The following is a 26,594-nucleotide window of genomic DNA, read 5'->3' on the forward strand; positions in this document are numbered from 1 at the left end:
TATATATATATATATATATATATATATATATATATATATATATATACATACGTGTGTGTGTGTGAAGGCAAGTTACTTTGTTTTTTCGTTCTTGCTTTTTTCTTTCGAGACACGATAGCGTCTCCGCGAAAATCTGCTTGCAACACGTTACAGATGGGATGAGTCACCGGCGAACATTACGTCCACTTACGTCACCCGACATGCTAATGAGAAGAAAACTGAAATTGGAGCAAACGTTGGCTCGGCCAACGGCCTTTCCCACGAATGATGGAGTCGGCTACGTAGCGTGCTAGATGGACCTAGAGCTAGATCGGCGGACCGAATTGATCTCAACTTGAACTGTGACCGGCTAATTCAGCTCTGGACTGTCGTTTCATGCTTTCACTCAATGTTCCCCCACTTACTTCATTTCTTCTCGTTACTATCGGCAAGCACTTGTTTATCGCAGCGTGGTCGATTCTCCACGGTCGCGTTTTATATAACGTTCCTTGTGAACAACGCGACGTCACTAATAGATTTGTCGCATCAATCAGACGCTGATCAATATTAAAATACATCAGGGACGAAAAGATAATAAATTCACAGTGAGTAAAACGTACTTTATGGTAAAGTGTAATTTAGATGCTATAATATTGCTTCAAATTGCTAGAAAATACAAATAGCCGTTATTATTGTACAACACATTGGCAGATAGATGTATGTGTGTGTGTACATCCTAATCATGTTTGCATTTGAAATACACCTAAATTTCCTCGACACACTTTCTGCACGAAGTATCATGTGCTGAAACTCGCGTGAGGCCCGTTTGATGATTAATTCATAATTCGTAATCGTTATCGCGCGATCCATTTCAAAAAGCAAGATGCGGCATTAGCTCACCTCGTCAGGTGTGTTGCGTATTACTTTCCGCCGGATGGCGCGAAACACCGTCATGCGATTATTTAGACTACCTGCTCGTGCTTCTCGTGGGCTAAAAAGTAGAGCCGCAAGCGAGAAAGTAGGTAAATGGAGGAGATTCTCCGATTAATCGTCTTATTGATTTGCGGGATATAAATCGCGGACACGTACAAACCTGAACCTCATTACGCAATCCGCAACGGAGCGGCAAAAGCTGTCCGACGCGAGAAGCCTGTGATGGTTTGCGATCCTATCATCGGCTACCTGCTATGATTACCCGACACGGATAGCCTGAACTGGTTTCTGTCCTTGCCTAGTCGCAAGATATTACACCAACATCTCGCCAATGACATATTCTCCCGTAACGAAGCTCGCTTCGTCGAATCGCTCCCAGAAATTCGCCCATCAAATTCTCGTGGACTTCGTAGAGGTAATTTTGCTCTCGACACAATCTCACCTTGAAGTCTAACTAAGCGAAGTGTTTAACATCGGAAGTCGAGGGGTGAAGAAGTAATTCAGAAAATACTACACAGAGAACAAAAATTTGGTCGAACTAATCAAATATCCGGTGAGATTTAAACGAACCGAAACTCCGATTGAAGTTACCAGAATCCTGTTCTGATCAACAAGGTTTCTGGTTAAACAGAAGTCTTGTTTGGTTAACCATAAATCCTGTTAACTTGTATTCTGGTAATTTCGGTAGAATTCTAGGTTTCTTTACATCTCACCCACTTCCTCTCCCCGGATATTTGGTTAATCCAACCAGACACTTTTTTCCGTGTCTGGAAATATATGGCGTCAAATCTCACTAACTGCGCCTAATGGATTTGACTTCGCGAGAGGCGGGAAGCTTATATTTAATTCTATGTAAACATCGTATTTATATAGCGCGGCGATTATGGCGGGGTTGAAGGCGAGGTATGGGAGTGTATCCTTGCACTTGATATTCATGCGCGGTGAACATGCACATAACACGTTTACCGACGTGCGAGGTCGAACAACTTGCTGGCATATACACGCGCCTTTGCGCGATCTTCGATCGAGCTTCTAATTACGTATCTCTCCCTCATTACGAGCTGCCGATTTCTCTAACGAGCGTCGACACGCATCGTCTGCTCGGAGACTTGATGGTTGATAATAGGATTATCATTATCCGCTTCCTGCTCGCTAACGAAATTACAACCTTGCACTTAGCGGAAGTTGCGGATCTAATTGGCGCAACCTTACCCTCCTCCCCTGTGCTTGCAGAACGAAGACAAACGTCTTCGGCCACTCGTCTTCGTGAAATTAACCCTAATCCTTAATCCCTGTCTTCGCGATTAATTTCATCTCCTTATCATCGCCTTCAACGAGTGTGTCCGCGATCATTTGTAACAGTCACTGCATGTGAATTAATATCGCTCTCGCGCTTGATGTATCATCTTTCACCGATATCTTCTTTTGCACACTCTCTCACGTTGATGGGCTATTTTTACTTTTGATTTGTTCCAGTTCACGTTGCTCCCAAGAGGCTTTACTTTTCCTTTGCTTTTGCGGTCTTTTTGTTCCGCATCCTCTTTCCTCCCAACCCACTTTATGCTTCTTATTACTTCCGGGGAGAGCAGAGAATATCTCTTGAAATTAATATTTTTAGAACAGAAAAATATTGTTTTCGTTTTATTCATTTGCAACTTAATAAGCTATGCTCTCATTACCATCGAGGAAGAAAGTTCATCTGCAGATTTTACACGTGCATTGGACGTATGTGTACGTATGTATGCACGTATGCGTTTCCGTTTGGATAAACGGAAGAAAGTTGCAAAGACGAAAAGTGCTTTCAGAAAGCGTGCGCCTTTTACCGCGGAGAAAATTTCCGCGATATTGGAACGGCCGTGGCCGTTAAAGATATTAAAGTATCACTGGAACGATATTATCTTCATCTTTACCGTCTTATGCTTTGTCGATTACGTCGGTTTTACGGCTCACTCGCGTGGAATTGTTCTATTCGTACTTGCACGCGTGCCGTATTTGCATGTCGTTCAATCCCGAGCACAAAGGTGCTCGCATTTTTTACTGCACCGCGCACCAGTCGATTCGCTTCCTCTCGCGCCGAAGAGACCAATTTTATGCGCGAACACCTCTCACCACGTTGGAAAAAATGACGTTCCATGATATCCAGCGTGACTAACACGAACGGAAAATGTACAATGAGCGTGATAAGAGTTTAACGCGTCGGCTAACGAGTGCTTATCCGCACCCGAGCAATCTTAAGCCTGCACGCGGCGCCGGAAATCCTCTACCTAACCGGAAGAAAGTACCTATCGACGGAACAAATGTACCCGTATCTATCAATCTTTCTGTCCGCCTGCATGCTCGTCCAGACCGTCTATATGTGAATACGGGCGAGAGAGACTCGCGGGAAAAGCCGACGGGAAACGTCGTTCGGTTACTCCGAAAGAAATAAAGATTTCCGCTCCGTCTCGCTACTCCGCGCCGCGCCTCTTCTACTCGCGCTCTCACCTGTTCACCCAAAACGTCTCTCTCTTTATCGAACACCGGAAGAAGTCGACATCGTACGGCGAAAGGACGACCATACTCTGGAAAACGAAAGTCGATCTGCACGATGTAATTGCAAGGCTACAGATACACGTCCGTGTACACGAGAAAGAGAGAGAGAGAGAGAGAAAGAGAGAGAGAGAGAGAGAGGAAGGGAGAGAAAGACGATAATCGTTGAGTATCGTTTGCCGGCTCGATGGGTACTATAGGAAATTGCGAGGCGTCTGTGCGTATCACAGGTGTCACAGGTATCGTGTGTATCCGTCTATTTTTAATAATCAAAGAGGGAGACAGACTCGCGTAAATACTTATAAATCGATTAAAAAAGATTTGACTGGATTAACCGAATGTCTGGGTGAAATACGAACGTGTCGCGCGAATTCCTATTGAAGATACCAGAATCCTGTGTTCAAGTTAACAAGATTCGCCAAACAAGATTTCTGGTTAATCAGAGCTCGCAGATGTGCAAGTTGCAACCCCGCGGCTATAAACGTCGCTCACGTTCGACGTACAATTAGTCCCGCAACACAATTAATGTTGTTCGGACGAAGCGCCGGTGTTCCTCACAGCCTCGGCAGTGGGTATCGCTCGCTCGTTATTGCCCGGATATCGTCGACGGATAGGTGCGAATCGCGAGTCGTCGCGGTTCAATCGCGCGCTCGCTTCTTCCAGCACGACAGGTGCATAAACCGCGCGCGCGCACACATAATCGCGGGATTGTGTTTTAGCGAGCTCGTAAATGAGCGACGTCATTAGGAGTTACATTAATAATGGATAACATCGAGATAGACAAGTGCGTCAGCCAGTCCAGCCGCAAAAGTTTACAATCACCCGCTGTGGAAGAATCCAGTTAGAGCGGCCGCTGAATGTAGGACAGTCTTATTAAACGCCATAAATACAGGCACGTTGCGTTCCGACCTATAGCAATTATAACGGCCTACGTTAAAATTCGCTCTTCTTTTCTCCACTTTTCCGCGTCCGTGGAACACGAGTAGGCTGTGTTTCAAATGGCATCGCGCGCGCACGCTCTCATTACACGTCTCCTATAATTTCACGCGCACGAAACGCTGTTAATTATCGCTGGAGTAAACTGTAACATCATTATAATGCTTTTACAAGTTATATTTCATTCCTATGCTCCATTCCCACGGCGAACGGAATTGCATTCATTCGGCCGGGTGCGCCCGCGCGATATATTGTTTTACAGCATCGCGCCGATCCTACATTAAACGGTGCTTTTGCGCGGCGATATATAAATGAAAACAGCGATATGGTAATATGCAAATGATTTCAATGCGCGATACGCGAGGATTTTTGCGAATTCGAGGAATCGCCTCGCGTCTCGTTGTTGAATGTGTGAAAAAACGATGAAATCGGGGGAGAATTTCAGATGAGCGCGCGTTTATGAACGATTAAGGAGTACAAATTACCCGGGGGTCGTTACACGTGTATATTAATCCCCGCGGGATTCAGGTAAATGGCTTTTATTAGCACCGTTTGTTTCGTCCGCGATATTGTGTGCACGCGCTGATTGCACAATTTCTCCCGGTGTCATTGCGCAGCCTGACATATTCCAATCATTTAATCGTACGCGCGGAGAAACTTCTCTCGTGTGTAACGCGACGGGAACGAGGTGCAATCGGCACCTCGTACAGCACCTGTTAGTCTTGACCGGCAAAAACGCGATCGGTTTCTTCGCAGAAGATCATTGGCGCGTGCGCGCGCGTCCGCGACGAACGAAAGTCAACGACGCGTGCATTCCGCGCGGAAAATTAGTCACGGCCGGCTTTTCATTGCCTCGTTTGCAAACGAGCTTGTGCGCCGTTTCCAAGATTTGCGCAACGTCGCGAAAGGTGACTCGCGAAGCCACTCGTAAGACTCGTGTTCACAACTTATCATATTGAAAAAAACAAAAGAGAGCAGTTGGATCGACAAAATCGGCAGTCACCGGTCTTCAAAGAAATATCGTATCTAATGATACAAATTACGCGTAACAACAAGTTGCGTTGGTACGGTCACAGAATAAATCGCAATCGTTGACTCGACTGATAATTCTCATCACAGCAACTGCATGGACAATATTCACAGTCGGCTCTTATATTTAAGATCGTCTTCGTCTTTATCTTCAGATTACTTCGTAGCCAATGAAACGATCCGTACAGTGCTTGAAGATAAACTTAAGACGATCTTAAATGTAAGATCCGATTATGAATACCGTCCTATAATTCATTTAATCATCTAAACAAGATCTTATTAACTCAACCACTTGTTTTTTCTCAATGCTTGTCCCACAAACGCAAATTACGTCAGGCCGTCGACATTCTCCTTTTATCATCTCCCCTCGGCTGTAAAAATTTCCGATCTCCGCTCGTGATCTATAATATGCGAGTTTCTTGCAAAATATACACGTTGAATTATTAATATATTCTATATATCTCTCCGCGCGTATGTGTGTTTCTCTTTTTCTCACTCCCCCGTCGCTCTTGATTTCCAGAGGACAGAGAGTTTGATATGTGATCGATACGCGATCTGTCAATCCCGACGCGGGACCAGAAGTAGCCGGCCACAGCTAGGACAGTTACATCACTCGATAACACACTGTAACACACGGCGGAAAGATTTATTATCTAACGAATCGCGGCGCACCGTGCGCGAGCACACATAACGGTAATGGACCACGTAATCCCGCGGGAATTACGTGAACGCGAGAGAAGAAAAAAAAAAGAAACAGAGGTCCGCATACGAAGGTCCGTTACACGATTTCAGCCCGATACGAGTGATTTTCGGCGAAAGTGAAAGTGCAAAACGTGCAGTTTTGGGAAGGTCCGGCGAATATATAATACCGTCTCGCGGCGCCGTGCCGCTGACACACATCATGCAAATTGCGAAAGTGTAGCGCAAGAACTTGCGGAAACACGACGTGCATGAGCCGCCTCTAACGTTTAATTCCCCGGACACTGATATTAATTCTCATGATGTATATTCTCATGAATAATTCATACGCGCACATATTCCTTTTGTGCTCCTTCCCGCGCACTTTATCAGTGTATTTCACGAAAACAAGAAAAATAGAATAGAAACAAATGTTCCAAGAATAAAAACAAGAACAAATGTTACGTTGCAAAAAGCACGTATTTAAAAATGCAACGATGTCGCGGAATAATTGTTGAAAAATTATCCCTCCCCCTCTCTCTCTCTCTCACGCGCGTTTTCATAGATTCAATAAATTTAATTTTATATAATAGATTAATTTTTTAATCTACTACAATTAATTTAATTAATTATATAATAGATTAATTTTCATATTACTTTTTTCTCCACTTCTACTGTGCGCTGACAAAATTCCGTAACAAACAACGCCACTCCTGAACTGTATCGTCTTTTTACAGAATGTTATTAAAAACGATCCATCTCACAGGAGGCCATCGATCTCGAGGTCTCGTCTCGGCCGTATCAATCATAAATGCGAAAGTGGTCGGACCTGTTCGTACGATTTAGCGGATACGGATGAGCGGATGTACCGTCGCGCGCGTCCACGTGTTACACAACTAATACACGCGCGTGTCATTACGTGGCGTACGTGTGATGCCGCGACAGTTACTTCAGACGGACACGACGATTGCAACGTTGTGTAAACGTTGTCTTACAGGAAGAAATACATTTTTGCATGAGTACGTATCGTTCGAGAGCGAAACCCGATTCGCCCCCTGCCACGTGTGAGTGCCACAAGACTAGAGAAACCTAAATTTCTCCCGTATCCATCGAGCGGTCACGCAAGCATGTGCAATTAAAATGCAGCACATAATGTTACGATACAGAACGAAATGCTGGCGAACGAACTCGCGGCGAACTGGAGCAGGAAAAGGTCGCGCGCGTCGTTTTAATTGTGATTTTGTTTGTCGTTAATTTCAAGTTTCGCTCGTTTCAAGTCGCGCCCCGCCACGATGATCCACGATGGTACGGAAGCGCTAATGACGACTTAAAGTGCGCGTGTTTTGCTCGGTCGAGTAGTTATAACAGGCTTGTTCACGCCGGCTTATAAGATCCTTCGTGCGCGCGAACTGCGGCTGAATTAATAACAGAATTCGTTAATTGTTTGAACAACGGTCAAATCCTCTTGTTTAATGGACTGCTAAAGCACGTTCGTAATAAATGCGCCACATTATTCATAGAGGCTCTTGGCAGCTTAGCTCGCTTAATAATTACTGTATTAATACATATTTAACGATCGTCGCAAACAAGACACAGTTCCCGCGCGCATTGTCTTTCGGAAGCAAGCTAATTTCGTAAACACATATCCCTTTTGTCTCTCCCTCCCTCTCTCTATTTCTTTCAAAGAAGAAGTGTATGTCGTCGAGATGAAACTGGAAAATATCTCGTATTGTACATAACGCAACAATAGACAAAACGCTGACACCTTCACACGTCAGCGATTACATCTGCGACCATTGTTACTCTCGACAACACGACTTATCGATGTGATCACAGCTGTAATTAGTATCGCGAGTTGATTAGAGTTAACGCATTTGTCGACAATCGGCGTCGTAATTGCTTCATCGTGCGAATCGCTGATTAATCGTGTATCGACGAGATTGTTTTCTGGGAAAGAACACAGCCAGTGCACACATAATCGAGCGCAATGCAACACAAATGCGCGCACTCACGCCGGCGTCGCGCACGCGACGGCTCGTGCGCGGGATAACACGCGACAATTGCAAAACTGCTGAAAATCAACGTGACCGCGCACGCGATAGCTTTTTCCTCGCCATTCAGCCGGCGATACGAACGATTTTTACAGTCGGCCGCCACCGAGATTCGCCTCGCGCGGACATCCGCGGTGATAAAATTCGCAGATACCGCTCGGAACGGCGCTCGCGAGCACTCGCCGTTGCGAAAGAATCCGGAGAACAATGTTGCTCTCCCTCGGAGCCTTTTTTCCCCCCTTCCTGCCGTCCTTGCCTCCGATTCCGACGTGTACATGTCGTAAAACGTAATGCGCTCTTCAAATGGTCGCGGGTGCGACTCCGCGAAAAGAGGCTGCGCGCAAATGAGCAGCTATCCGCAGAACCTCGCCAAATAAAGCAACAAGAAAGCGCATAGCGAGAGAGAGGCGTGGTCGATGTAACTCAATTTATGTAACCTTGTTACTAAACTGTTTGGCATCATCACGTGCGCTCTGTAATTTACGCCAACGACTTGATGCAATAGTGATTAGCAGTCTAATTAGACTAATTAGTAATCGTTAATTGAGTACGTACGCGCATCCAACAGTGACTTATTTCCCCCTGAATTGCATGATCCAAAGAGCACATAGAATTCCGGCGACTCAAGCTGCGTGCGGCTTGTTCTGAATTAGTTAACAAGGCAATGCGTCCAACTTCTACTTTCGATCGTTAACGGGATACCGGAGTCGAAATCTTTATCGATAGAATACTGATTTTTTTCTGCAAAGTTGACGTCTTATTGGCTCCACAGAATTGCAAATGGTCTTACATAATAATAACACGTGTAAGAATGAAACGAAGCATTGCTCAATATATGATAAAAACGATAAGAAATTTCAAAGCCGATATTTCGAGTGTAAATCAACATGTCAGACGTCAGTTAAAGTGAGTATTTGCCTGATACGAAAGACCTGTAGTTTGTATACACTGAACGCAAGTTTACGTCGCTCAGAAAAATGTTAACGAACATTGCTGTACCTTTATATCTGAACTAAAACGTTTAAAAGTATCGGAAAAGTATGCAGAAAAATTTCTACATATGCGTAGTTTCCGCTAATATGATAAAACAAAGCAAAAACGAAGGAAACTTTCGACAGCAGCTATTAACCTGGGGTCCTATTCCGTAACCACTTATCGACAATTGTCGGATCGGTAGACGTCGTTGCGCAGCTTTTCTATGGTATAAAAAAGCTGCGCAACGATATCTACCGTTCCGACAATTGTCGGTAAGTGTGGTTACGGAATAAAGCCCCTGAGGTTCCCTCTATAAGACAATTTGTAAAAATTCTACGACTAGCGCACAAAAAGAAAAGGATAGCGCACTACAAATGCGCACTACTGATGCGCTCGCACATTACAGATCAGTTGTAGGAATAACGTCCAGTCTTCAAAAATATGTATAGAAACTTCGGGAAAGCACCATATATCAAAGAAAATTGCGTATATGAATTTCCCAAGATGTAGATAAAAAGAAACACTTTAACTATGCATAGTAATTTACGAATTTGTAGTGCGCTATCCTTTTCTTTTTGTGCGCTAGTCGTGGAATTTTTGCAAATTGTCTTATAAAGGGAACCTCAGGGGCTTTATTCCGTAACCACACTTACCGACAATTGTTGGAACGGTAGATATCGTTGCTTTTTTATACTATAGAAAAGCTGCGCAACGACGTATACCGATCCGACAATTGTCGATAAGTAGTTACGGAATAGGCGTTACAGTAAGTGTACGCATATTAACATGAATATAATGTGTGTATAATATTAACACATATTAACACGAAGACAAACAAAACATCACTGACGCTTCTAAAGCCTGTGTTAATAGTTATTACTTGAAATTTGTCCTACGTGAAATACTCAGATCTGAATTTAGAGTTACATAAAAGTTTTTTATTTGAATTGCATAATACATGTGACATTACGCTTGTAATCGCGATTCAGCTGAGAAACTCAGTTCTAACTTTAAATTAAAATCTGAATGTTTTACCTAAAGCAAATTTCGTATAACGACTATTGATACGAACTTCAGAGTTAGATGTGAACTTTTCAGCTACGCCTCGATTACAAACATAACGTCACGCATATCATATGATTCAACTAAAGAAAACTCAGACCCAGCTCTAGATTACAATCTGATATATTATCTCACGTGAGACAGGTTTCTGTATCCACTAGCCACTATTCTGTGTGTAATACGCTGCTCGTTTCCACCTATGCTCTCTGCGACTTTTGAGAGCGCTCCGACAATCCTCTCAACACAACCTCCGACTTTCCGTCGCGATACAGGCGGAGACAACAGGTAATCTAATTGGGCACATGAACAGATTGGTTAGCTCGCTGGCAAGAGAACGAGACGAATTATATAGCCACTCAGTAGCGCGTGTTTTATTCGCCGACGGTGATCCGGATCACGGGACATAACGCGAGTTCCAACATCCGGCGCGGCTTGCCAGGAGGAAAAGCACCTCCGGCGGATCCTCAGACGTTACCGCGTTCGCTCCGCCAGCGTTATCAACGTCAGCGGAATATCCGCACCGGCGGGATGTCAGCGTCGAAACTCCGCCACTTACACAAAGGGATACTGCTGAACCGGCGGACGTTCGACAGTGGCGTAGCTGGAGCATTCGGATCATCCGTACGGATTTTCATCGAGGAAGAAGCCCGAATAACGTGAAAGAAGTCCGGGAAACACCGGAAGACGTAACTCTCGTTGCGTCGTTTATTTCTTGCCGGGACTGACCGACATGGTATTGTTCTACTTGAGAAATATCGGTGGATTCTCGCAGCCGTTGTTGTCGCTCTGAAACCATCAGGACATCCTTCGAGCTGTCCTTATTATTCTGTCTGACTGGTTTCTTCTCCTGCTTGAGGAGAAATAACATGAGCTGCGTGTATATTCGTGGGTCGTTGCGTCGCTCCCTTATTCTTGCTGCACGGTAGCTACGCTCTTGGTATTCGACAACTTCGTCAGACAGGAGCCGCGCTTTTTGACGCGAGGACATTCCCCTCCCCCTACCACGCCCGCACCCCTGCGACTGCGTTCGAGGGAATGCCGCGAAACTAATTAACGCGCGGCGCGGGTCGATACGTGAAACGAGATCGTTGACTGTAGATGGAAACACCCCCGGTTGAAACGCGCTAGGGGACTTGCGGCCGTAGCTCGTTGTGGAACTCTGAAATCGCGCGATTACATAAAAATGGGATATTACACTGGAGAATTTAACTTCACCCTCGAAGGCATTATCCATTTCATTTTGCTGGGAATTATGCCCTTTTTGCGTTATTTCCGGCAATATTTAATTTCTTTTCAAAGTGGACTCGCGCGCTTCAGCTCACCTCAAAATTTATCGAAAGAATGATAGAAAATTTAAGGGAAGTGTTCATGAACGCGTTTATGAACAAATCGATCTCGCGTTTCTGAGTTAACACGGCCGGAGGCACATACGCGTGCGCGCTCGATTTTCACGGCAGAGCGGCGTCACGTATACGCGACATGTCAATTAAACTCTCTCGTGTAGCATTTCCTTTGTATATAATTACACTGAGGGGAAAAAAGTGGTCGGTATAGCGAGAATTATAGTTATTTTTGGTCGTAACCATATTTTCTGTTTTAACACGCAAATGATAATATTAACGTATATATGAGGATATTATCATTAGCATTATAGCAGAAAAACAATGGTCTTCTTGACTCCAGTTTTTAGTCATTGTTTCTCTGTGTGATTTTAGTCACAAATACCAAACATTTTTTCCTCAGTATAAGAAATGTGCTACGTAAAAATTATTTAAAGAGACGCGGTACGACTGAGGATTTTTTTCAATCCAACTGTCAATGGCAGTAAATGCGTTCAGTGTGTACGATAACTAGAAACTCCGGAGTAATATTAGCGCCGAAATAAAACATTACAACATGATATCGACGGGGAATAGGCAGTTATCCGGAACGAATAGTTTCTAGTTTAATTTCTAGTTTAATCAAGCGCGACATTACATGTCAACAGGTACATTACCGCTATATTATGGCATATGCTAACTGTTATGCTTCGCCTCTGCGTGTCACCAATTCGGTGAAAAGCCATTATTCATTGTTTTCGATTTCGTTTTCGATCGAAATTATCGAGTTCCCTACGTCCTTCATCCATCATCGGTGGCCGTCTTAAGGCTCCCGATTCGAAGACACCCAAAATTCTTGCGAAATACACTGAAATAAAAGGACGTGTTCACAAAGTAACTCTTAGGATCGATTGAGCACATTTGTCAAATATTCTGGAAATTTTCCTCCTTCGTTCTGACGAAGTCAGAATCAATAAGTAACCGTAAAGTTAACGTTAACCGTAAAGTTAACGTAGCCTTTCTTTTTAGCCTGTCTCTTCTCATGATTTTGTCACGTTGATTTATTGATTGCTAAAGTAAAATGAAAATTTCGGAATACCTTACAAATGTGGAACTTGCCGCGTGTTACGCAAGAATTTTTTGGGCATACGTTTTCTCGCTCTTCTAACCATCATTAATCAAGATGACCGCGGCGAGGATATAGAAGCCTTAAGCTCGACAGCATGGCACTGGTCTGGTAATGCAAAAGAATACAGTTTCGCGTGAGATACCCACGAGAGTGGCATCTAAACGCCTATCTAAAAATGTTATCAAAGAATCTCTTGAAAGAAGACAGCGTCGAGAGTAGGGTCGACGCCCTGTGAAGTAAAAAGCCCGAAGAGAGGATCCGAGTGGGGGGACGCAGACTTCGATTCTGCACTTTCCTCCGGCGTCCCGACGCGGAGGAAAGACCGAAGGGGGTTCCTCAGAAACGACCGCACTCGTTGCCAACGTTCTTGATGGTAGCACCGCCGAATACCTTCACGGGCGTCCTGCTCCAGGAAATCAGCATCAACGAGCCGCCTATCGGAGGGCTGCCTCTGCCCAACTGGCAATGCACGTAGGACAATTTCACCAATTGCAGACCCAAGGGAGCGCCTGGCGATATCTCGAGCGCATTGATTTCTCCGATCCCATGATCGGCGCCGAGAGAGATCGCGTTTCTGCGCACTGGCGACGCTCTTTCTCTCCACGTGTCGTCGGTAGCGTTCGACAGGTGCGACGACGAGATTGCGGAACTCTCCTCCGGCGTCGCTCTCGCGCCGTCGCTCCGAAAGATTCTACGAGACCAATTAGGACCGAGCGCAAATCGACTGGATACGAGTCTGTCGAATGCAGATCCGCGATTCGCATCGGCCGTCGCTATTTTCGTTCGAATTCTCGCGGTATAGGGATTGTCCTCGGCCAGATTGGTAGCCACCGCGATGGCCGGCGAGGATGAGAGCCTTTGATAGCCGCTATCGAGAAAATCAAACGCCGAGGCCAGCAGAAGATTGAAGCCCAAAACCGCACCCTCCACGCCCTCCTCGAGCCCTTTATCGAAGTCCGTGTATTCTTGACCCAGGACAATATCGCCGCCTCCTGGGACCACGTGATCGATCATCTGCAAGATATTTCGTCAGATAGAGATTCGCCAGTAATCTCACGTGACGCATAGCATACGTCTCTCAATTCGCGGGCAGATCACAGACAAATCCGAAGAAAATCGTCTCGTAACATCTCGTGAATTCGGGATGTTCGAAACTTTGTCGAGTCCGAACTTTAAATATGGAAAGCAAACTTCACACTCGATCGCGAAAATCATCTGCTGAGAAGGATTTAATGGTCGGCTCTTGAGTTTGATACTTTTACTTTCCTTCGTGTGCGCGGATCTAGCGTTCCTGCGTGTACATGTGAGTCCGCCTTGTGTGAAAGAACGGCAGTCTCATTAGCGAGGAAAAAATGACGAAATCATGACGGCAAGAGGCTTCAGGATAGCGAATTAACGTAACTGACGTAACTCGTAACATACCTGCTCGGAGTGACCTTGCAACTCCAAATGCCCGTCGAGCCATAGGGCGTAACGACCGACCCGATTTTCCCAGCTTTGACATATGTGGTACCAACGGTGTTCTCGTATGTCGATCGGCCATCCGAATACCTCCACGCCGTCGATTTCCAGGTGAACGCTCCTTCCGCGCGACGATATCCAAGATCGAATCAAACGTTCCCGCTCGTTCCCTTTGACAGCGAAAGAGAAATTATGCTTGTATCGTTTCTCTCTCTTCCTCTCTCCCTCTCTTTTTCATTCGATAAAGACATAGCGCAAAACGCATGAAACCAGAATTTATACAACCGGTTCGGCGCGTCTTTCTCCACATAAATCATCAATATTTATATATATATATATATATATATATATATATATATATATATATATATATATTATAGTAACATAAACATTCACACTGCAATATATATGTTATGCGCGCTAAGAGAAACAAACGGTTGATTTAACTAAAATTATAGTTCTCTTTGACTCCAACCATATTTTTGTTGTTATTTCAAGACGAAAACAGTAGTATTAACACCCGCACAAGGTTATTATCGCTACCATTATAATAAAATTTAACTTAAAAAAGGCTTTGTCTTCACTACAATTTATAGTAACTACTTCTCTATGTGATTATAGTTACAGGTGTCGAACATTCTTTTCTCAGTGCGCGCAAAGAAAAAATATTGTTTTTTACTCAAAGGCTCCACGCGTGCTTTTCATTCCGCTCTCATCCGGATAATTAATTTTGCCGCTCAAACGTTATACACAAGTTATAAAATTTCATTGGGTGTAAAGTTTCTTGTAATTACCAGGACACATTGCTCACAGCAGATCAAATGGAGAAGTAGAAGTTTTCTTTTCTTCGGCTTCTTACGTCACATTCGGAGCTCGCTTAGTTTCTTACAACGCGCATTATCGCACAAGTGGATTAAGGTTTCAATGGGGAGTACATAATAAAGCAACACTTTCTGTGAAGGATGAGACCGCTGTTGGTCGGTCCGCGTCGTAAACGTTCAGATTCTATCTACTATCCGGCTATCGGATCGTAGTATAATACTAATATAATACTCGTAATATTTTGTAATTCGGCGCTGTTAGCGTTTCGTCAGCGAGACCGGTAGCGCTGATTCTCGTACATAAAGAAGAATAATACGGCGCGGCGAAGTATTCATTAACATGCTTGTAAAGTGCAACGCGCTAGTGTATGCAGCGTGCGCTATATGGGAATGAAGAGACCGGGCGTTTTCCATAAGCGAAGATACTTTTCCCGCCGACTTTCCGCGGTAACGACTCTTGTAACTACTCTTGTGTAACTACTCGGTGAATGCCTGAGTGGATAATAGCGGCGTCATGTAAGGAAGCAGATCCTCGTTACTGTTCTCGAGCGGTTAAAACACTTCTCGATAGAAGTAGAATAGCGTTAAAACGTCACGAGTGCGGTCGCCACCTTGTCTCTCCTTCCACGGATACATTACGATTGCCACGACGTGAGTGAAACGTGAACGGTTACTATTTTCATCTGAATCACGGGGAATCCTTTAGCAAATGTAGCTAAAGGATTATAACTATACATATAAAAAGGATGTCTGTCTGTATCTTCTCTATTAACTCCTAAACCCTTTGATCAATTAAACGAAATTTTGCTAGAGTAACATTTCATGGTTACTCTCTGGAATCCTTTGGAAAATATTGGCTACTGTAAAATCTGGATGTCTCACCTTCTTCTCTTTGAATTTCACTTTTCTCACAATTTGTCATAACTCGAGCAATGCCAGGTAGTTTAATTTAGTTCGACATAAAAATGGTATTCAATGCACACTTAAAATTGTTGTGCTGTGAGTGATGTATCATGAATGTAAAAGAGGGAAAGGAAATACTCGACATTATATACGCAACCAATACCAAGCTTCTGTTAATTAAATTGCGATCTCATCACAGGAATACTCACTCGAGTACGAAAAGACTGAGTGGGGATGCTTGAGATCATTCGACTTCATCCACAGGCAGAATGTGAACTCGTGGATCGCTGGCACCGGCAATTCCCATCTGAGAAACTGTAAAAAGTAGCGATAATTAGCGAAGAGCGTCGCGTGCTGCTGCACGCATCTAATTGAAGTGACCTTGTGTACAAGCCGTCTCAGACGATTACCGCTCGCTTTTATCTACATGGAGTTTTTGATCAATTTAAAGTTTAATTTTTCCTCATGCAAGTTTCACGATCTCACATTTATCTCAATTTCGACAATTTCGTGGTATTTTTAATGCGAGTCTCGCTTTCACGAAGTTGTAATTCACAAGTCACGAACTCGCGTTTAAATTAAACTATTAGAATTTTTTTAAGGTTAAAAGGAAGAATTTTTTGCAGAAAGAAATTTTATTTGGAATTGATTAATGCAAACAAAAGAGAGCTCGCGCGCGATCTGGAACAGTCCACACGCTTACGTTGTGAAAACGATTACGCCTGACGTTTCTTAGAGCGCGCGAACGATGAAAATTAAGCAATCAGTGTGAAACCAATTCTCTCTCTTTCTTTTTTTTTTGCGTGCCACAGAAATATCCGACTCACGTCTACCGCTCACGTAATCGATAATAATCGCACGGATTTCCACGCTTCGCTGAGACATATTTACCCTTCACATCGGACAACATGTCAATTTATCATCGCGTGGTCTTACTTCTCGTGGTTTTGCTAGCTTTTCACTCTTAATATTTGTAAGTGCGGATTGCGATTCACTGCGTAATCCGCGCGGCCAATTCGGCCGGGCGCACATATCTCGGGGAAGGGGGACTCTACGAGACAACGTGCGAATTTCTAGCGAAAGCGCGCAACGACGCGGCAATGAAAAAAAGAACATTATTCCCTACGGCTCTCACCTGAATGTAGCCTTTTTGCGTTAACTGGACCTTGTGCATCGACGACGTGCCACCCGCGTAACCCTCGGCGAGTGCGGTCGACAGACCCGAAATCGCCGCGGTGCGCCAGCCCAGAAAGATCGAGAACAAAAGGAACAATATGCTAATTTCGAAATCCGCCGCGAATTTCTTCATTGTTATCTGATCATCGCCCCCGTTACATCCGCTGCTGTCTCTTTGACTGTTCTCGTGGCCGCACCACTCCGTTCGATTTCACGCGTCTTTCCTTGTTTCTTTTTCCTCCCGTACTTCTCTTTCTTCACCTTTTCCCTGCCTTTTTATTCTCCCTCCTATTCTCATTCGCGACACAGGATCCTTCTATTTTTATCCCTTCTTTATCTTCCGACCCTCTCGGTGTGCAGCTTTCCCTCTGTTTAATCTTATCCCACGTCTACCTGATCGCGTGCGCGCTCTCTCTTTCTCGAGGGAGAAAGAGAAAAGGGGATCGTCTTCCAACGTTATCCGCTCAACTTTTCCTACCAACTTCGTCCGCTCGTACCTTTTTCATCCGTTATACGCGCGACGCTGCGAGTTTTCTCTTCCTGCCCCGTCAAAGTGCAGAAAACTGCCTGGCATCTCCTCCCGCGCGTCCGTCGGCGATCCTCCTTGTGCTTTCTTTTTTTTCGTTATCGACAATGGCTGTACCTTGTTCCTCACAGTTTCTTCGTAACTTATCTCTTCCCTTGCTGACTAACAGCTTCCACGATCGAGACAACGTCGCGTGGATCTCTTGTCGATGTTACCGGCTATTTTCGAAAAATGGATCTCATTCTTTCGTCTCTCGACACGCGACTGAACTTTTTTCCTCGATCACCAAAAAGCTGTATGTGTGTGTGTGTGTGTAAGAGATAAAGAGACGCCTTTTGCTACTTGTCGTTGCTTGGCCCGGCGCGCGAGTAAAAAGCTGACCTTTTCTCGGTGTACACCAGCTCGGTATACTTGGCACGATTGCTGAAGAATGTAAAGATACTTCGCTGCCGGTCTTCTTTGCTTGACGTGTGACAGCTTTCACGTCTAGGAGCACAAAACGCAGCGATAACCTTCCTTCCGACCTGTCCTCTTTGCTCGTACAATCAAAAGCCCCGACGACGCTTTCTTGATGATCTCTATAATTAAAAGCACGTCAAGTGGCAAGGCGACGGCCCTTCGGGCTCGTGGACCTCTTTTCACGTTTCTTTGCACGTAGACGTGCAAGAATAAAAAGCAGAAAGAGGAATATATTTGTCGTCTCTCTGTCTCTTTTATGTATGATTGACGCCTGAGAAAGCAATTATTTTTTCTCTCCTCTTCCACTTTCGGAGCTTCAACTTGTTTGCCACTAAAGAAGAGTACACACCGATCGCAGGAGAGCAGAATAATCCTGTTCCTAGCGGCGGTCTATTTCTCTTCGTAGGTTCCAATATAGATCGCCGCGATTGAGTTTTGAAAAATCGTGGTGTGGAACTTCCTTTGCCTCGTGTTCCTTTTCTTCCTCGCTCGATTGTTCTTCTCCCCGTGCACTCCGGCACGATCTCGTTCTCTCCCTCGATTCGGCCGACGAGTGAAACGACCAGCCGAACCCACGGCGACGGTAAACAACGACTAAAGGGAAATCGATGCGAATCGGTCGAGTGCGAGCGCGCGAGTACGGAGTAGAATCGGTAAGAGGGAGGTCCTTTCGTGTGGTCGCAGGTTGAGACGGCCCATTTCAGTTACCGGGCACGCGCGTAATTTTGCCACGATTCCAACGAGACGACGTGGAATCGAGATCATGGAAGGTCGCTCACGAGCCACGGGGAAACGAGAGCGATATGCCGGAAACGAGTGCAAGCGGTTATCCTGTCCGAGATGTGGACAGGCACGAAAACCGACTCACGAACCGTTCGCACGTAAATGCGCTTGTCAACTTTTCACGCGAGTGAAATGGGAGGGAGAAATGCAAATAAGAAGTGGTCGTTAATTTAAGGGAAGGCAAACCAACCAAAATACCGTATCAAGCTTGCCTATGGACGATTTACAATTCAAAGATCGGGACAGAATTCCATTTGTAATTCGACATCTTCTTGTATCTGCATTTTAATGATGCAGAGAACATTCACGGATGTACAGTAAGCGTAATTCTCTTGGAATGTTCTCTCGCAAGTGGAATCTCGTCGCGAATTATAGATCGTCTAGTAAGTAGGTTTCCGGGTCTTGTTCTATGAAATTCCTCAAGAATACGCTTCAACTATTACGGAATGACTGGCTACCGCTGTCACGTCAACTTCGTCGTAATACCTTGTAATGTGAGGAACAACTTGATCGAATTAATAGCTGCGCGATTTGCACATGACTTCGCCAGCGTACATTCTGCATGTGTCAGACGCGTGTGACGTGCGTGATCGATATGGGAGAGCTAATCTTTCCCGTGGAAAGTTGCCGAGACACACACGGCGCAAAATAAACGGGATGATACGGCGAATAACTTAGACATTCCATGTGGCGGCCACGAGCGGAATTAGAAGCGCACTTTATTGCGCGCACAAATATTCCAGAGCACACACTTTCTCGGAGGATATACGTACATCACCTTGTGCACCTTATCGACACAAACTCGAGGAACTTCAATCTCGCGCTACGTGATAAAAAGTGCAATTGACATATTTCCTAGATTTATTGTTACTCTATATGGCAGAGGACTGCTATACTGATATAACGATTACTGCGACGAGCTGAGTTCGCCACTGATCAGCTGAAAGAAAGTTCCTGTTGGGAAGTCGATACGTAATAACGTACATGAGCGTGCGCCAAAGTGACCGTAAAAACAACGATATTCGATGGTTCGCACTGGAAAGCTAACGTTAACGATACTGTGCGCTAAAACCTGTTGCGAAAGCGGTAGCCTGGAGACACTCGTGTGTCGACGTTCACGAACGTCCAAGTCGGCGAGTTTTCGGACGATAATAGACCCGAATTATTACGTGTTGCCATGATCTATCTACATGGAGAGAACTTATATATATATATATATATATATATATATGATAAAGTGTTTGTCCGCTGTGTTACCTAATACTCTTCTAAATCCGTTGACTGATCTGGAACAAATTTTACATAGTTACTCTTTAGGAAAGTATAGACCGCATAAAACCGGAGCCCCTACCACCTTCCCCTGATTTCACTCCCTTGACATTTTGTAATAATGCAATTGTCGAGCAATGCCGGGTAATTCCAGCTAGTTTTATAGCGAAACTTAGATCCTTGTAACCGAAGAACAGATTAAGACATTCTGTAACCATGCTTCGTAATCGATTACCCTTTCATCTCATATGCACTACTTATATTTTAAAAACCGAAATGTGTTGTTAAAAATTTGCTAAAATTTGTTCCTTAGTCCAAGATCTTATTGATAGTGTCCTAAAACTATTGAAAACATGAAATTGAAAAGGATTTATATGAGAAAAATATAATATTCTTTTCGTGTAACCCAAAGTGGAACTTGACGTGTTGACTGACGCTCGATTGAACGATCGCGGCGGAATGAGAGAGAACCATTTGTCACTTTTCACACCGACGAGGATGACGATCGTTCGATTGCACGTCGTCGGAATTAAAGACGACGGATTATCGACATAATCTAAGTATCGCCTACCTCTCTTCTGCTTGCAGACGGCCAAGAACTCGACGTCGGGCAGCGGATATTACGTGGGCGGAAGCAGCACCTTGCCACGCGGCGGACCGCTCCTCAGGGCGTACAGTCCGGCGGCGTCGAGCGTCGTCGGCGGGCCGAACGCGACGCCGACGCAGCCCAAGACTCTTACCACACCAGGTATACGAATGCCCGCGTTCCTCCTGCCTCTTCCCCGCCGTCCGACGACGTGGTGCGTGTCGTCGCGTGCGAGAGTGCACACGAGTGCAAATCGGCACGCGATCGACGAGACTCGGCTCGTCCGAGACTCCGTCGGCGCGATCCGTCAAACGAGCGGTCCAATGATGTTCTACAAATCGGTCCTCGCGACTGAAAACTTCTCTCTATTCATTTGACTTCTCCGGCCGTGGCGTTACGTATCGATACGTCAAATTCACCGGTCAGCAAAGAGGAGAAAGCGGTTGTCTCATTGCACGGTTATAGCAAGTAACGAACGAGCGAGAAAATTTGTTTTTTTTTCCCAAGTGACTATCTTCTCTCTATCTCTCTCTTTTGCGACCGTGTTCGTGCAAAGATGGCGTTTTCATTCAATAGAGAGCAAGCAGTGAAATATAATTAATTACTATAATTTGGCAAGAGCGGGAAGGTTCTAAATCCACTAAGCCGTTTGGAAATAAACTGGATTACGGACCCGCACCTGTGACTTGCAGGCTCCTTATTTTCCCACGTTGATTTTAATCGACGAGCTTTACCTCCGGCAATTACTATTATTACTAATTAAGCTCTCTTAAGGTTACTGGGAATGTGAAATACAGCGCAAAATCACGCGAAGGAGAGATAGAGAGATATGTATGTGTCAAATTTAAAGAAGGACGAATGAGAGGTTTTTTATGTAAAGCAATTTCTCCTTCCAACACGACGAATCCGTTGCGTGCGCTTTCTCAAGGAGAGATTTCAGAATAATGTCTTTGGACCGCTCTATGACACAACCGCGAACAACAGTGACTGAACGTACCGCTTCGCGCCTGTGCATTCCCCTCATACCTGCATCGATATTCCACGTAGTGTAGCATCAGTGAAGAGTACCCTTCACCTTGGGATTCACGCAAATACACATTGTGCACGTTCCGCGTAACTCCGCATCCCCTCAAGATGCCTTACCGCTAAGGTGACCAGAAATGTGAAATTCCCTCTAAAACATTACGATAGATCTCCGGAATTTGGGGAATCCCCTTTGAGCCCCGTGCGCCGCGTCAGAAAGATCAACGCGAGGCGCAAGCACATATCCCCGCGCCCTGTCTCTCGCCTTCGACATTACAGAACAGGTATGCGAAATTCGCATTGATTCCGACGAATCCACGAGGCCTCTCAATATCGACAGTTCAATCCTCTCAAAAGAATCGCCGGGAGGCCTGGTGAGATCAATCGTACGATCGATCGAACTTTGGACGTTCGGCGCAAAATTGGCCGCTTTTCATCTCTCGCCCGAGAGAGAAATTCATTTCACGAGATCGCTCATGCGTGTGCACTAACGCATACCCGATCGAGCGTATTGGCAACGTGAGATTCTGGTCGCCTTAACCGCAACTAACGTCGCGAACGCTTCAACATCCGTGAACGAGCCCCAGCGCTGCGACGTACAAAGAAACCAGAGCCATCCCCCTTCACGGCGTTTGCGAAAATTGGTCGAATCGACTGCCGGTCGGCTTGATAACCCCCGTTGAGCGTAAAGGACGAATCGCCGTCGAGACGACGCCGCGCGCGCGCGGTTGTCGTTGCGCCAATTTCACGCGTCTTTTCCCCGCGGATCATCCCCACGACTCGACCAATTTTTCTCAACGCGCACACATCCCTCGTGCTTTGTGAGCTTGAGCTGCGCATATACATCCGCACACAGACGCACACACGCAATCGCTCTCCATTCTTCATGTTTCCGATCGACGGTTGCAAGGTCGTTTCGATTCCTGATCGTTCACGCAGATCGTTACGACCGTGGTTGTTGGCCAAGCGCTACACTCGAGACTGCTCAAAAACGCTTAACAAGCCGGCCATCCAGTCCAAAAGGGAAAGGATGGCCTCATTCTAGACTGGAAGCCGCGAGCGTTCTTCTCGTTGTCGAGAGAAACGTTTTGCACGAGACACTGAGTCGCCAAAAACGAAGAGACGTCGCGACACGCGAACGGTCGATCATGCAGTCGGTCCTGATTAACTACTATGACGAGGTAGATCGGAACATAAAGCACGGACGTACTGTAAGCTGTCGAAGGGAACGACCGACGCTCATTGGCTTGTTGGTTGAAGAAGACATTTCTCTTGACGCTTCAATTACTACTACCGCGACGCGACCGCGAGAAGTGCACATATGTAAAAGTCGACAAGCTATTGCGTCTAAATTTCAACGGCAGTCGCGATCGCCGACGTGATCACTGCCACGTCGTGCCGGGAGAAAAGGAACGCGAACGTCGCGAGAGCGACGCCGGGAAATTCGAGACGGATTTTCTCTTAGCCCAGACCCGCGATCTCCGCGTTTGAGTCAGCACGAGGAGGTTATCGCGGTCAGTTCGAGTCGTGTGTCCCCGTGACGGCGGTATCGAACATTCGCGAGCGAAATTTACGAGCGAGATCCGTGGCAAGAGCAAAAGGAGAATGTGGAAGATCGCAACACGCGCGCCCGCGCGCAGACCGGAAGACTCCGTCTTGTTCACTTCTGCATGTGCACTGAACGTCGAACGGCTTAGCGAGGTGGCGAAGAAAGAGACGTGCATCGGAGCACCTGGGTACATTGGTTTTTTGTTTGGTTTTTTGGATGGTTGGATAGGTGGTGGCGGGGTGCCGCCGGCCAAGCCGCTTCGCAGCTACCAGTGTGGTAAGAGTCCCCTTGGGAGTCTCGGGGGCTCGGCGCGCTTCTCTAGAGACAGCTCGGTCTCCCTCTATAGTATACCAGGTCAGTAGTATCCTTAAACATTCGTCAGACACTGAGCTCGACGCCCTTCCGCGCGACGAGCTGCGCGGCGATCGCCGCTCGCTCACGTTTTGTTGCGAGAGCGCGAGATGATTCTACTAAACTCTACACGTGTTATTTTTCCTACTAAATACATGTAATTTGCTACTAAATATAATAACAAAGGAGCACGCACGTGTGACACCACTCGTGTGTTCGTCGAGATGCGAAAGTGTACTCTCTAAGGTGCAATCAGTATCTTCTTCACTGAAACACGCTGTATTCATAACTGGTGCTTCAGTTACAAGTACAGCATTGCAGTCAGTCAAAATCCCGAACTGAAAGATTCAGTCGACAGTGGCGGCCGTTCCTGTTATAAATGCAGCTCGCATACACAGACAGTATCACTGCAGGCAAGCCGATAATTCGATCGTCAGACATGCAGAAAGTTGAATTTCGTGCAGCGCATACGGATTTTGCAGCGGCATTTGACTTCCGCTGATCCAAATTGGTGAAACGCAAGATGAGTAGTAAATTAGTAGCGTTTCCGCTAAAAAATCAATAAATCTTCACTGAGTGTCGGTGAAACGCTCGTTGTACTACCCAAAAACATTCTTACTGATTCGCTTTGAGAGAGTACCGAGCGAAAATTCGCCGCGAACACCGCGTCCGCCAATCGTGGTGCTGATTTGAGGACGATTCTTCTCTATGCCGATCGAACGATTCGCGATGTATAATCACGGAGTCAGTATCTCGTCGGGCGCTAAAATAACTAACGACACGCTGGCTGCAAATAACAATCGCCGGCTTGCGATTAATTAACGCGGCAGGCATGTTTGACGAAGGCAGAGAAATAAAAGGGTGACTTGTGAGCCGCCGGGCTAAATTTCGTTTGGTCGCGCGGATGATGCAGATCCTGCAAAGCAGCGTAAACAATTTATAGGGAGGAAGTATCGATCCGGACGAAAATGTTATAAACTGACGACGATCAGAAACAGCGTGTATACGCGAATCGCGAGCACGATCAAATCGCTCGTGACGTGCGCAATCCCGGGCAAGTTTTATACAATTTTCAGTTAAGGACTTTTATCGTGATGCAATTTGCCCCGAAACGATACGCCGTAGACTGTATGGCTTGTAAATTTTGTAACAGCATAACGGCGCGACACACCAGTTGCGTGTGCGGAGCGAGACACAATCCGACTATAACGCGCAATACAATCCCGAACTCTTCCAAATCCTTTTTTCGAACAATATGAAGCTACAGCCGATTTGTCGATGCTTTTGTCGCGGGAGGCTTCGACCGATCGGCAGATAAATCTTTCTCGCTACAACACGGATCGTTTTGACAGATTAATCAATCTATGTCCGTCCAAAATTGCTCATGGAGGAGGTGACTAAATACATTGAACGCGGGCGGCGGCGTATTACATAATAATACGCGGGTAATGGACAAAACCGCGCGGATACGCTGGATTTCTTGGTCCACGTATGACGCAATATTGACGCAAGAGCATCGAGAGAGTGTTGCTAATAAGGAGAAGCTTAAGCACGAAGGCGGCCGGTTGTTTGGAACGCGGTAACCGCAGGAAATCCATGAAACTGGCAGTTGCGATTAGTCCAGCCGGGTCGAGCCAAGTTTTAATTAAACGACCTCGAGACCGTGGAGATAGTGTTGGGAATAAATGGGAATGGATGGATGGAATTGAAACGTTTCGAATTCGCGCCGACGGGCTTTGAATGCCGTCGGCGTGTTACGCGCAAGGATATTGTTATGAAAATTCACCTGACAAATATAAAAATCCGGTCGCAATCAAGTTTTCATTACGTTTTATTCGTTCTGCGTCTCTTGTTAACTGCGAACTAACTACGCGACAGCACGCACTTATTATGCAGTGGGTATTGTTGCACGTATTGTGTTAAAAAAAACCATTTGTTTCCATAATTTATTTTCTGCCGCACGTTCTGCGGTTGCAGTAATTCAATATTGAATTATTATTAATCCTCGAATTGTTATATTTTATATCGTTTACGCTCGCTTGAAATATTCAAAACCGTGCCACCGGATCTTTACCTTCTCGTTGCACTCGATACACCCGACATTGGCAACTTTTCCATTCCGAATTTCTCGTGTCTCCGTGTCAGCGCGGCCTTTGAAAATTTCTATCTTGGAGTGCGTTCTATCTTTTCTATCAAAGAGAGTGATTTGATGATGCTAATCCGACTCATACGATCTAACTCTTGCGTTATTAATTACTATCACGTCTATACCGTAACTGCAAAGTCATTACAGCGTAATGGCAGCTCGATATATTCCCAACACTACAACTATAAGCCCGTAACGGAACTCCCGAAGATTTCTTGCGTATGTCGTTTCCTTTGTACGACGCTGTGTGATATCATAATGTACGGAAAGCAACATCTTTCATCCCATTTTTCATCCGCTCCCCTCTGTCACTCGAGCGCCGTAGATTGTATGCCCTTCCGTATAAGAAGCACGATCGTGAAGAATCTCTTTTCTCATCCTTCATTACGATGACTGATAAATTATATTCGTTCACATTCGTTATCGGGACATCCTGCGATACGGTCTCCCCATCGTAATTTCAATTGCACGTTCGCGACATGTGGTTTGCACCACAGAACTCATGCTCGACCGAAGTATCGGGCCACACGCATAGATAGAAAAAAGATAATCTCTCATAAAAGGACAAGTCAAACGTGCGAATACAGTATGCAGTAAATTCTTTGTTATCTCAGATTGTTGGGAAAATAATCACCGATATCAGTCGTCTGTTATTGTCATCAACCATTCTTTCGTTTTAATGGCACGTGAATGTGCTATTCTAATATGAACATTCGTTTCTTACTGATCTCAGTGCTGTATATATTATCTCGTAACTGAGACTTCGCTGTTGAAATTCCGTAGAAATTTTACTATCGTCATTGTAGATTCCTTGCACGATCGGTCATTGTTTTCCGATCGATCTAATGTAAAAAAAATATATATATGTATAACGATACGATATATATATATATATATATATATATATATATATATATATAT

General features: G+C 45.3%; 2 protein-coding genes across 26 annotated transcripts in view; one reads left to right on the forward strand and one right to left on the reverse strand.

The window, feature by feature from the left end:
• Positions 1 to 26,594, forward strand: part of LOC116846577 — a 248,303-nt gene that overhangs the window by 174,900 nt on the left and 46,809 nt on the right. For 21 of the 24 annotated variants that reach the window (XM_032820608.1, XM_032820604.1, XM_032820584.1 and 18 more), the window contains 2 exons: positions 20,607 to 20,766; positions 23,393 to 23,530. In XM_032820608.1, coding sequence (XP_032676499.1) covers positions 20,607 to 20,766; positions 23,393 to 23,530 — 298 coding nt within the window. The remainder of the gene's footprint in view (positions 1 to 20,606; positions 20,767 to 23,392; positions 23,531 to 26,594) is intronic. The other 3 variants (XM_032820589.1, XM_032820605.1, XM_032820597.1) reach the window with 2 other exon arrangements.
• LOC116846579 lies at positions 12,110 to 20,536 on the reverse strand. 2 transcript variants are annotated; one of them, XR_004378521.1, is made up of 5 exons: positions 16,941 to 20,536; positions 16,015 to 16,120; positions 14,043 to 14,251; positions 12,642 to 13,634; positions 12,110 to 12,359 (listed from the first exon to the last, which is right to left on the reverse strand). XR_004378521.1 is itself a non-coding variant. In XM_032820613.1 (4 exons), exons 1-4 carry the CDS (start codon positions 17,112 to 17,114, stop codon positions 12,957 to 12,959), a joined length of 1,167 nt encoding a protein of 388 aa, XP_032676504.1. In that variant the 5' UTR covers positions 17,115 to 20,536; the 3' UTR covers positions 12,118 to 12,956. The 2 variants fall into 2 exon arrangements, 1 of the variants encoding a protein (XP_032676504.1); XM_032820613.1 differs by having other exon boundaries at positions 12,118 to 13,634.

This window comes from Odontomachus brunneus, unplaced genomic scaffold (assembly GCF_010583005.1).
Source record: "Odontomachus brunneus isolate Ranch 3 - 2012 unplaced genomic scaffold, Obru_v1 Obru_scaffold_066, whole genome shotgun sequence".
In the NCBI taxonomy this organism is placed as follows: domain Eukaryota; kingdom Metazoa; phylum Arthropoda; class Insecta; order Hymenoptera; family Formicidae; genus Odontomachus; species Odontomachus brunneus.